Below are 12,610 nucleotides of genomic sequence, written 5' to 3' on the forward strand. Positions count from 1 at the left end.
ACAGCAATGCAGGTTGGTCACCCAGGTCCACTTGGACTTCAAAAAAATAAAAATCTTCAATTAAAGTCAATAAAATAAGATGATAACAACGTGAAGAGACCAAAGGTACTTCAGTGACAGAATATGGCCTGTGATAAGCACCCGTTTCACCAAAGAGGCTTTAATTTTAGTTAACACACTTCTTGTGAGTTTGGTGGTTGTTGTTTGATGGTGGTTTTTTGCAGTGGATCCTCGGGCTTAAGAAGAAGGTTAACGAGAAGGAAAGAAGGGACTTCCCTGGTGGTGCAATGGTTAAGAATCCGCCTGCCAATACAGGGTACACGGGTTTGAGCCCTGGTCCAGGAAGATCCCACATGCCGCGGAGCAACTAAGCCCGTGCTCTACAACGACTGAGCCTGCGCTCTAGAGCTCACGAGCCACAACTACTGAGCCTGCGCTCTAGAGCCCGCGAGCCACAACGACTGAGCCTGCGCTCTAGAGCCCGCGAGCCACAACTACTGAAGCCCGCACGCCAAGAGCCCGTGCTCCACAACAAGAGAAGCCACCGCAATGAGAAGCCCGCGCACCACAAAAAGAGTAGCCCCCACTCGCCGCAACTAGACAGCCCGCGCGCAGCAATGAAGACCCAACACAGCCAAAAATAAAAATAAATTAATTAATTATTAATTTTTTAAAAAAAAGAAAGAAAGAAAATGGCATACATTGCTTTCTACCCCCTCCAGCGGCTTATATGGTTGGTTAAAAGTTTTTAGAGCAAGGCATTTGGTGAAAAAAGAATCCAGATGCAATTTAACAGCAAAGTGACACATGGCAAAGCAACATCTCTGCTGTTCGGTACACACATTCACTGTCACCAGTCACTGAAATAAACTGAAAACTTAATGTTTGTCAATTTCAAGGCCAACAATGGAGCATAATCCATTAAAATTACACTTATCCCTACTTGATGAATACAAATTTACTCTTTTTAAAAAATATATATATATATATTTATTTATTTATTTATTTGGCTGCGCTAGGTCTTTAGTTGCAGCATGTGGGAACTTCGTTGCTGCATGCGGGATTTTATTAACAATTACAATTTCAAAAGTATAGCTATAAAAGGTATGAGCAACTTACCCCTCTCTAGAACCTTCTGTACTTTAATATGATTAGCACAGAATCCGCTATACAGTTTAAAGTGGTCCGCGTAATAAAGGAAAGAGCCTCCAAGGGAAAACAGTAGTTTCTAGAAGGAAAGAGGAAAAGTTACATCAGGCGTGGTTTAATCAATGTCTGTCTGCTGGCTCCGGCATGGTGCCTGACCGCTTTGCTGTCTCCACGGCATTCGTCTTTCGGACACCAGAGCACTAATGCCTCGGGGAAGGCACTGACTAAAAGCAGCCCAGGGCGGCCCCATTTGCCCAGTAGATGGAGAACAGCCCGGGCATCTGAATCAAAGAGCTTCAGTTTGATTGAAAAGTTTCTGGCAGCAGAGCCTATTGACACAGTGCTCAATCAAGGACAAGAAAGAAAGTTCTATAAAAAATACATCTGACACGGTGGGATATAAATAATCTGAGAGGCTAATTAATGAAGCTGACTCTGCATTACTTGGGACGAATGATGCTTGCTATGCACTTCCTTGGTCCCTTTCTACTGCCTTCCACCTGTCCTTCCCTGGAGGGACCTCTTGCCAGTCACCGATGGCCACACTGGAGACAGGGCTCCACAGAAGAGGAGGCTCTCTCAGAACCAGTGAAAACCTAGGCTTTCCTCCCAGGGTCACATGACCACAGAGATGCAGAATCGGATGCAGTAGGTGCTCCTGCCTCAGAAGCAATCGCCCTACAGATCCTTCGGTAGAGCTGAGTAAGGAGCGTGCATGTCAACAGCAGGCAGACTCCATAAAAGCTGTGCTGCCCAGACGTCTGATTCGCAGAGCATTTACTCTAGGGAGAAATGGAGCCTTCTTTTACCACCTGCCAGAGGAAAGCCATGCAATGAGAGCGCTAAACTTATCTTTTCAATAGTCAAGGGACAACACTTTCTCTTCAAGGGGAGAATTTTGCACTGTTCCCACCTATTTTTGCTTTAAACCTAAGTCTAAAATACTTACTCTAAACTGCGAGGGGGTTTCAAGTATGTTAAAGTCAGATGATGCTGAAATCCCATCCTCCAGAGTCTCCAGAAATACCTTTTGAAATTCAAGCATCTCTGGCAAACTTCCAAAAAGTGACTCCATCTACATGAAGATCAGAATTTGAAAAGAGGCTATTAGCGATGAAGACCTAGACACCACTCTAAGTCCCAGATGCACAAATGAATCACAAGTCATTCACCAAGAAGGAGACAGAAGTGAAGCCTTTAAAGAAGACGGCATATTCAGTAGGGGATATAGCTCATACACAGAGACTTTTACTGCCCCAGTCCCTGTAATACTAAAATAATTTGAAGTGGATGTCAAGTTTTCAGAATTCAAACTGGGGGGAAAATGGAAAGAACTAATTACTGTGATTTAACATTAAAAAGTCATGTATTAAAAAGTAATTTGGGGGACACCTTCTACTACAAAAGGGGCACGGTCACTTAGAACTCTTGCCACTGTGTTTCACGGGATGGAGGCCACATAAATGGCTTTGAAGGAGGCCACGCTTGGGTCTCTCTGAAGATCCTGAAGTCTCAAATGTTCCTTGGGGATCAGTAGATAAAATCTAGGTCTGCTAAAAGGCAAACTGAGACTAACCTATGGTTCAATGGACTAAGGGAAGGTATTTACCTCATCTTGGGTAAGAAAGGTCTCACTTTGAAGTGGCTCCAAGTATAAGTCAAAGAGGCAGCTCAGATCCTGAAAGACAGAAGAAGAGAGTCGTTAACCCTTAAGTCTCCAAAATACCCAAGCGTTTCCAGCAGCCCGGGCTGCAGCTCAGACTCGCATTAGGAACGATGAAGTTTATGTCTGGTTGAAACGCTTGGCCCTGAAAGTGGTGGTTCCTGCTCAGCTAATTCAGAGAGGTTAACAACACAATGCGACCAGCAGCTGGATTCCACATTTTTCTTTATAGCTCGATCACCTACTCTGTGTATTTGAATATCTTATTGGCAGAACCAGGATCTTTCTTTCGGCTGCTGCAGCAGGAACACTCATTTCCCTTCAGAGAAGTGAGTTCTGGCCAGGTACCTCTGTCAGGTGTGGCCACATCCGCTGGCCGACCTGGCTTCCTTCTCTGCCTCAAAGAGCAAGGCGACAGCTCCAGCATGGACACCTGAGCTGACATGGACAGGGCAAGATGTGGAGAGCTCTTCAGCTTCGGGGCTGACGCATGAGCAGAATTTCAAACTCCCATGCTCAAATGCAAGAAAAAATTTCTGAAGATGAGCAGTCATAATGTTTACAGTCTAGGCCATCTTTGAATCTCCAGTAAACTGGGCTCCAACAGTACAGAAGAGTGGGAGTTGACTGTATTTACAAAACTCTTTAGATAAAGGTTTTTTTAAAATAATTTGAAGCCAAGATCAGGATATAATTTAGTGATAGAAAAGATTTCTTTTTCTTGTTTCATTTATTCTGAAGAATTTTGAGTCCCAAACTAAACTGAGAAGTAGGTGACTACGTCTACCTCATTTTACAATGGAGAAATCCAGCTCTGGAGAGCTTGGTAAAGCCAGAAGCCTCCAGAACCTTGTGGTGTAGGTCCTGAGAGCAAGTGGACAGGCCTGTGACACTGAGTGCTTCACAGTCAAATCCGCCCTGGCCTTCCCGACCTCCCCAGACCCCACGGCGGCTGCTGCAGAGCAGGGAGAGGTGAGAAGTCACCGAATCTTATCTCAGGGAACATGTGAATGCTGAAAACGCCAAGTCATGTGCAGAGGTCCAGGTTACAGAACAAGTAAAAGTCCATGTGGAATGTCAGCAACAAAAAGAAATTAAAAAATGAAAAAGGTGTGTGTGTGTGTGTGTGTGTGTGAATCACCATAGGCACCAGGCGCTGGTTATTTTGTCAGAGGCAGAGGTGGGCTGTGGTCCCTCCCTGCGCCGGTCACTGCCACCCAGGAGCAGTGACACACCGAGGGAGGCCTCGCTGAGCCACGGAGCCCGAGCCGCAACGTGGGGGCCCCAAGGAGACAAAGGGCAGGACTCTCGCAGAGAGAAGGGAGAGCCATCCTTTGTATGCACTTCACCCAGAGCATCCATCTCAGTCCTAGACCAGTGTCACGATGCAGTGGCCCTCCCGTTCAAAGTGTCTAACAGTAAAGTATAACGACAGCAGTGACAAAAATAAAAAGGGACTTGGATTCCGCTCTCAACTATGCCCTCGACCCTGCAGGTGAGGACACCACGGCCATCATCAAGCTGCCACAGCGCACACAGCTGCTGGGCAAGGTCACTGTCGGAAGCCCCTGGATGTTCACTTCATCTCCCCACATTCGATGCAGGAAAAGACACAGTGGGAAATGAAATGAAACTGCCATCTCTGCAGTTTTCCTTTCTCCCCTATGGGACCAAAAGAAGAGGCTACGGGTAATTCTCCTGGGCTGCCTGTGAATGAGGCTTTCGGCAAAGTTCAGATAAAATGACAGTGATGTTAATGAAAGGGGAAGCTCAGATAAGTCTCGTGGAGAAAGGAGGTGAGAGCCGTGTGTGTGTGTGTGCGTGTGTGTGCGTGTGTGCGTGCACGCCAAGGCTTAATTCACGGACACAGTGTGTTAGAGCTAGAACAAGAACACCCCAGTCTCAGACCCCAGACGAGGGGCTTGGAGGGAGCCGCCCAAGGCCACTGCAGCAGGTGAAGGCAAGGCCAGGCCTGGATTCTCAGCTCCCACGCTGCTGCCAGCAATTGGCCGATGAAATGAGTTTAAAACCATTCCAAACCGTCAGCAAATACTTAAAGCAAAAGAACTGTCTTCCCAGGCACCTGCATTTTTTGTAAAATGTTTCTCCAACTACTAACTGAAGCCTCTGAGATGAATAAATGAACTCCCCGGGTAGCGAAAGGTTCAGCCGCTGCTCCGTGTGATGGCTGGGGACGCCTGCGAGATGCCCGGCACCTCCACCGCGGGGCTCTGTCCCGCGCGGTGACCGCCTGTGCTCCGGAGCTGGTACCAGCAGCTGCTTGCAGACAAGCTGTTCCCTGGCTCCTCATCACCTAAAGTGATCTCCGTTCCCCCTTTCCCTAAACCGGTACAGGCCCCCTTCCCACAGATTTCAAATGACAAACCAGAACATCTGTTTCCATAGTGAAAGCTACCTTGGTAACAAAACGACCGGGGAATCTCATTTTTGCAAGCCCTCTCAGCTCTTCCGTCCTCTCGCCCTCGCCTTCAGCAACTCGCCACTTCAAGGAGCAGGCATCTCCCTCATGAGTGGCAGGGTCCCCGGCAGATACCTCGAGACCCCTGCCAACATACATACAACTAGCTGTCACACGAGGGGAGCAGGAAATTGTGACAGCATCTTCTGTTACCTTCACATAGGACTTCTCTGTGTCCATGAGCTCCTGGATGACTTTTCGGAGGCGATCTGCATCCGAGAGGTGGCGAGCCAGCGGCCTCGGAGGCGGGTCCTGACTCTCCCTTGGTCCTTCCATGCCGTTGGTCTGGGTGTCGTTATAAGTCCTACAGAGCGCGGCAATCTGCTCAGCACTCTGGGAGGGAACAAGAGGCACAGGACGTTCTCCATCATTATCAACAGCCCACCAAAGACACAGGGGCTCTCTCTTCGCCCAGCGCCCTCTCAGGAGTCTCACGGGGCACTTATCTAAGGCATCCGGCTTCATTCATCTCAAACCACGCTGGCTACCATTCAAGGTTCTGGTCATGAAGATATGAACTTACACTTGTTCAGAACTTACCCATGATGCTTTTTCGCTTTCATAGTAGCTGTTTGACAGATGCTTCTTTAGTGCTGAGACTAGAGAATAAGGCACAGAGCTAACCCTCTGCAATACAGTTGAGGTTGCTCTAAAATCAAGGTCATGGCTCTGTGAGAGCACAATGAGAGACAGACTCATTTGGGCCACTCTGTCCCCTCAATGGCTGGCCTAACAGAGTTCAGTTCCCCCACTAAACGGCCCTGAGAGACTCAGGGACGGGGCAGCAGTTTTAGGATGGCCTGACCACAAGGGGCTTAGATCTGCCCCCCAGTCCAGCCCTGGAGCTCTGCAGCCTCGGGCCAAGTAGCAGCATTAGGAGTGAGAGTTTGAGCTGCTGCATCAGCCAGGAATGGTGGTAGAGGGCAGGATGTGTAGGAAGGATGAGGTCCCCGTGCTGAAGGGGTGCAGAGCCCAGTGGAGGGCACAGATGGGGAGCAGATGACACGGGAAGCCTGGTGAGGCTCCGTGGGAACCCTCACGGAGGAGGGAGACTTGAGCAGGCTCTTAGCAGGAAGCAGACGTGTCAGACCCAGGACGTGGGGGAAGGCAGGGTCCTCATTGCAGGTAGTGGGAATAGAATCACACAGGCTGAAGAACGAGAAGGAGCGGGAATGTCTGCGGGGATGAACAGCCTCCTGTGCAAGTTCCTGCTCAGATTTAAGCGCAGCATGAAAAGCCCTCTCCGGGAGAACCCATCTGTACACTCCTGCCTCAGGCTGGTGGTTTAAGGTCTCAAATGTGGCTCCTCCTATATATGCCTCTACCTGCCTGGAGCGCTGTCAGATTACATTCAAAGTATCTTTTTTATTTCTCTTTCTTCCCATTCCTCCCACACACAAGTTCCAGCCCATCAGCCTGTAAGCCAGTCAAGGGCAGGGTCCTGCCTTTCTTTGTCATCGCCCCCAAGTGCTCAGTGTTGAGTCCACCTCTGTCGCACTGACGTTATTATTGAATAACAGAGCAGCTTAGTCCCAACACGAATGACCGATATCCATCCATCTTTGGCAACTTTCTGACCCTCAACTAAAACTCTCCTTTCTTCAGCTAGATGTCTCCATGCCTGATCTCCATCACGCTGTCTCGGGTAGAAAGCTGCACCAGTCAGAAGCACCTCTTCATTCTCATTGAATTCATTTTCTTTGCCTGGATATTTCAGAACACTAACAAGTCACACAGCACATTGGTCAACCTCAGTGGCCAATTTGTTACAAAAGCTGTCACCTGACACACTGAAGTGCCTCACAGTAAAAGTAGGACACCTGCCCTCCCTTCTTCTCTCCTTCCCTGTTCTACGCCCCACCCGCCTTTCCTCAACACAGTGTCTTCATATGATGGAAACAGACAACATTGACACTTAGCAGTGATCTTCTGGCTAGACTTTCAACTCAACCTGGTGGGAACCAGTTGAGGACCTGCTCTGTCTCCAAAGAAATAGAAACCAGCCCCTGCACAAGGAGATAAGACTTGCCAAGAAACACCAAAGCGCAGCCTACGGCAGACTGGAAACCAACACGAGCTTGTGTGGAACAAACGAGAAACGTGACACACGTTAGACGAAGGGGAGCGTCATGTTGGAACAGGCTGTCTGGAAGGCTTCAGTGAAGAGCGGGTTGTAACTGGTCCTGGAAGGAGCGTGTACCAAGGCAGAAGCACGGAACGAGCCAAAGGCGGCGGCTGGAGGGGGATGGTGGCGGTGGAGGGATAAGCCCAGTAACATAAAAAGCCCAACTCAAGGCGCGGGGTGAGAGCGGGGCCCCCGCAGATGTCTACAATGAGAACTCCCAGACTGCTGGCCTGTTTCATATAATTGCTTCTCCTGTATTTTGACATTAATCTTGGTGCAAAAGTTAAATCAACCATGTAACAGATACTAAACCTCCAACTAGACACACAGAGACATCTGAAGTAATTTACTTCTAAAACAGTTAAAGCATGTGTAAGCACTAATGATCCTCCTTAAGTACACATATTATCCCCTTGTTTTTATCCTTAACTGTAACACTAGCATATTGCTGGTAATGCCTATCAGAAGATGTTCATTCAGAGTAAACTTTCAAAGAACAAGGAAACAGACGTGGGGCTTCCCTGGTGGCAGAGTGGTTAAGAATCCGCCTGCCAATGCAGGGGACACGGGTTCGAGCCCTGGTCCGGGAAGATCGCACGTGCCGCGGAGCAACTAAGCCCGTGAGCCACAACTACTGAGCCTGTGCTCTAGAGCCCATGCTCTGCAACAAGAGAAGCCACTGCAGTGAGAAGCCCGCAATGAAGAGTAGCCCCCGCTCGCCGCAACTGGAGAAAGCCTGTGCGCAGCAACAAAGACCCAATGCAGCCAAAAATAAATAAATTAAATAAATTAAAAAAAAAAAGAAAACAGACATGGATCTTAAAGCACCACTTAGAATGCAACTTGACCTATCAAAATGTCTCATAACATGTTTGAAACAACCAAATCTCATGATTCATTATTGAAAAAACTCCAAACTGTTCGGTCATGCCCTAGAAGCCTAACGACACAGCAAAAGCCAAACAGAGCAGTGCAGCCAAAAGGTGGCTTTCCTTCTCTTCTAGGACATGAGCCTCACGATGAAGCACGAGGGAATATAACCAAACCACCCCCAATCCTCTCCTCCTCCTCCTGCTCCGCACTAGACTTCAACCCAGGTCACACGTTTGCTCTTTGGGAGGAGCTATTTAAAAACACCCATGGCTGGACCAACTGGATCAGAATCTTTGGGGCCCCAGGTATGCTGCTGTGTGACTCACATGAGAACCACTGGTCTACCCATCAGTAGAGCGAGCATTCTGCTTGCAGTTTCTGGGAGGATCATGTTGTCCCCAGGGTCTGCACCACAGGATGGCCACGTAAAAGTTATGTGGACTGAGCTCACAAGAGGAAATAGACAGAATCACACCTGTGCGCCTGGCGTTCTGGGTTTGGCTCCACTAACAAACAGCCCAAGATAATAATACTGAGACTCTCAAACTTACTTATGTGAAATCTCTATACCGGTATTTGCACCACAAGCTCAGACACAATGCAATTTTGCAATCCTGAAAAATAACAGTTTCCAGGGCTGTAGAATCCAAATTAATAGCTCACATATACTGTATAAAATAAGATCTGACAAAATGCACCATAAGTGAAATGGCAGCTGGTGAGATTGCAGCTTTGCCTTGCTGGGATGTCAAAAATCACACCTAACAATGCAGTGTTAAAATAACGAGATTTTAAAAATAAAGTATCTTGCCATTTTAGAAAATCAGAATTCATGTTGAGAACGCTTCTGGTAAGATTAAGTTGGAAAAGTAAATGTTAGCTGAGAGTTTCATGGCAAATGTACTTTCAAAGGTACCATAATGAAGTGCTCCAGTGCTACAAAGTCACCTTAGCTGCTGTCTAGGGAAGGTTGTGAGGATTACCTGGCATCAAACAAGGCAGAGCCACTAAAAGGAGAAGAGTAATTGTAACTATGTTTTTAGATCGTATCTGAAAGAGTCACTTGGTTGGTTATATTTCATTTCCTCCGTTCTTAGCGATGGTTATAAAATTGAACTGCTTAAGGTAGAATTCTGGGTGTATCTGATAAGCAATTTCTAGGAACAGAGACTATTTTGGTTGGGATATTTTCACACGTACGCGTGGTGATGGAGGTGAAAAGCACAGACAAGATTGAGGGGAACCGAGTTCTAGCCCTGGCTCTGCCCCCAGTCCTCCACGCGTGCTGGGCAAGACTCATTTCTGAACCTTCAATTTCCTTATTGATGAGAAAGAGGAAGCATTACCTAGCCCATCAAGTAACCCCTCAAATTGCCATTTGGACCACGGAGAAGGGAACTTGGATTTGTTGAGCACTTGCTGTATACAAGACAAAACCAGGGGGCGGTGTTCTCCTAGAACTATCAGGCATTCGGTCCTTACGATGCGACCGGCTGAGACTACAGGTGCCGAGCGCGAAGGCAGCACCTGACGGCACTGGATCCTCCTACTCTCTAGCTGTCTGCACGGTGCCGACCACTCCCTGGGTACCTGGCAGAGCATGGGCAAAACAGGCTTGCTGCTCCGGCTGCCTCTGCCCACAGTGCCGTCAGGGCTCTCCCGGCCCCGGGAGAATCCAGACACACCCCAGGCGTGCCCGGGATGCAGCCACTGGCCTCCGGAGGCCATCTCTGCTCAGGGAAGCAAATGCAGCTCCCCACATCTGCACACAACCGTGACTTCTGTTAGGCTGATCCCCGCTCCCCTCCATCCCCAGGGATGCTGCTTTTAAAGCAAGAGACAGATGTTCACAAATCAGGGCTGGGCATGCATGCAGATTCAGTAGCCAGACAGTGGGTGCTTGTGCCGAACAAAAAACACACTGCAACTTGAAACTCAGACTGGTATTTCCCAGTTCGTAGTGATCAATGCTGAGAACCTTGGGTTCATCGGGGGCCTTGCCTTTTATAAGAGAGCATCAAACAGATCTTTTCTTCGTGAATTCATTTTTAAAATTTAATGAAAACAGATTTCCCTATAACTATGCTCTATGACAAAGTAGTGATATTGACGCACAAAAATTTTTTTCAGGCTTTTAAGTTTTCACTAAGGCTAATCCCTGCTTGAAAGTGATTTGATCTCATTTATAGATGAGGAACATCTCACTCAGGACCTCTGAATTAAGTCGCTCTTCTGTGTTCTCACCAAAACCAAACAAACAAAAAGTAACTATGTGCAGTGATGGGTGTGTTGATAAACTTGACCGTGATAATCATCACAACGTACATGTATATCAAACCAAGTTGTACACCTTAAATAGATATAATTTTTAATTGTCAACTATACCTTGATGAAGTTGGCAGGGAAAGACATCTAAAACAGAGTTATCTTTGTTTCTGTGTCTTAAACGTGTGAATACGGACACCTGCTTCCCTGTATTAGGGCTGCAATGTGTCTCTTTTTCAGGAGCCCCATTTCTTGGGGGTGGCAATGAAACTGCCCAGGATGACCAAGCGCCCTGCCCCAGATTCTCTCTGGAGGAAGGCGGGGGCTGAGCCTTTTTCTCAAACAAGCTTGGAATCCCGTAGGTGACCCTTTTAACCTTGATTTGGCTCAATACCTTTCATCCACAGCATCAACGCTCCTCCTGGCCTGGATTAGTTAAGATCTGCTCCCCTGAGCATAACTATTCTGATGTTTGCTTTGCTCTTCTTTGAAGGCATTGCTACCTGAGGCTTTTCAATTTCCCTGTGGGTTTTGAAACCCAAGTTGGGATAAGTACATCACATTATCCAGAACTATTCCGGGACGACGACTGAGGTTTCGTAGCTACTCCGTGAAATATCAGTGCCCATCAGGAGCCCTGCACCTCGTCAGCAGCTGAGCTCTGCCCCATCTTTCCGGGCTCAGTTTGCAATCCTGTCCTCACTTAGGGGCCTCGGGTACTGCAAACTCTTCTGTCAAAGGCATCTGTTGTCTGACTTGGACTCCAAAAACACTTTCAGCTGAAGCAAAAAGGTTTAAAAGTGCTGCATAATTTGGGGGTAACAGTTTGCAGGGAAATGCTGAAAGGTAAATGACAGCATTTGCAGTGTGCTCGACTTTTGAATCCCTGGTTTAGAGGAAAAGGAGGTTAACTTAGAGGGGAAGTCAGTAATGGACTCAGCCAAGACACCGGACCTAGAAGGGAGGGTACCCCATACTGCTTGGTTAACTGGTCATACACGGTATGTGACCCCAGCTGCCACCCATGTCCTCCTCTCCCTCCCTCACACAGACCAGCTCTCCGCTGGGCCACCGACGGGGACGGAAGCCCAGGCTGGGTCACGTCTGCAGAGGCTCATCCTACCAGGATACCAATCAGAGGAACCAGATTCTACTATTTCTACCATCCCTAGAAAGAATGCCGGAAAAAAAAATGAAAAGCTGTAGGCCCTGGGCAAACAGTCAGTTGTCCTCAGGGACAGTCTAGGCCCGGAGAGGTGTGGTTGCACAGCGTGTGCTCGGCTGTGCTCATACAGAGCCCCCAGTCCGCTGTCCGGAGCATGAGAAGTCACATCAGTAAGTCACCGCAGAGTGCGGCTGTGGAGTCAGCCGTCCCATCCTAGCAAATTAAGTCAGAAACGCTCCCTTTGGTGAAAAAGAAAAAAAAAATCTAAAAATCGTACAAAGGACTTTTTCTCCATTGACTCTGTAATCCATTAAAGTCTCTAACTTACAGAAAGATCCGACATTATCCCCAAATGTTCCCAGCAGAGGGACTCCAGAAGGATCACCAAGGGTTAATGGCTTCCCCGGAAAGGCTCACGGGCAGAGAGACAGACGATGGGCTGGATTCCAGGTAAGCTGGATCGCCCATGTACAGGTCCAGCCACAGACACCCCGTGCTGCCCCACCTCTGCCGGGTCAGGATTCCTGGCCTACACTCTGCTCCGCGCTCAGAGGCGGCTGGCAGGGCCCGCGGGCTAGGTGAAGAGGGTCTGGTCTATCCTAGGGGGTCTCAGCAGAGGCGGAGGGAAGAGGCGGGGAAGAGGGTCATATTCACCATCTTGGCAAGGTGAAGGGGAGGTTACAAACAGACCCAAGATGATTATTTTTATATTTGGGGACAGTCATTCACTTTATAGTGATACAGTCCTTGGATTAAAAACTCTAGAGAAATGGCCTGAGATTTTCTTATACTTAACAAAATGGTACGAGAAGAATGAGAAAATGCTCATAATCTTTTCTAGACCAGACAGTTCTACTTCCAAAGGCAGAATGGAAATTTAAAAATGTAAAT

At 48.0% G+C, this 12,610-nt stretch overlaps 1 protein-coding gene across 2 annotated transcripts in view; it reads right to left on the reverse strand.

Annotated features, from left to right (window-relative positions):
* Positions 1 to 12,610, reverse strand: part of TIAM2 (TIAM Rac1 associated GEF 2) — a 110,121-nt gene that overhangs the window by 11,179 nt on the left and 86,332 nt on the right. For both annotated transcript variants that reach the window (XM_068551744.1, XM_068551742.1), the window contains 4 exons: positions 5,445 to 5,624; positions 2,759 to 2,827; positions 2,099 to 2,224; positions 1,120 to 1,228 (listed from right to left, as the gene is read on the reverse strand). In XM_068551744.1, coding sequence (XP_068407845.1) covers positions 1,120 to 1,228; positions 2,099 to 2,224; positions 2,759 to 2,827; positions 5,445 to 5,624 — 484 coding nt within the window. The remainder of the gene's footprint in view (positions 1 to 1,119; positions 1,229 to 2,098; positions 2,225 to 2,758; positions 2,828 to 5,444; positions 5,625 to 12,610) is intronic.

This window comes from Eschrichtius robustus, chromosome 9 (genome assembly GCF_028021215.1).
Source record: "Eschrichtius robustus isolate mEscRob2 chromosome 9, mEscRob2.pri, whole genome shotgun sequence".
Lineage (NCBI taxonomy): Eukaryota > Metazoa > Chordata > Mammalia > Artiodactyla > Eschrichtiidae > Eschrichtius > Eschrichtius robustus.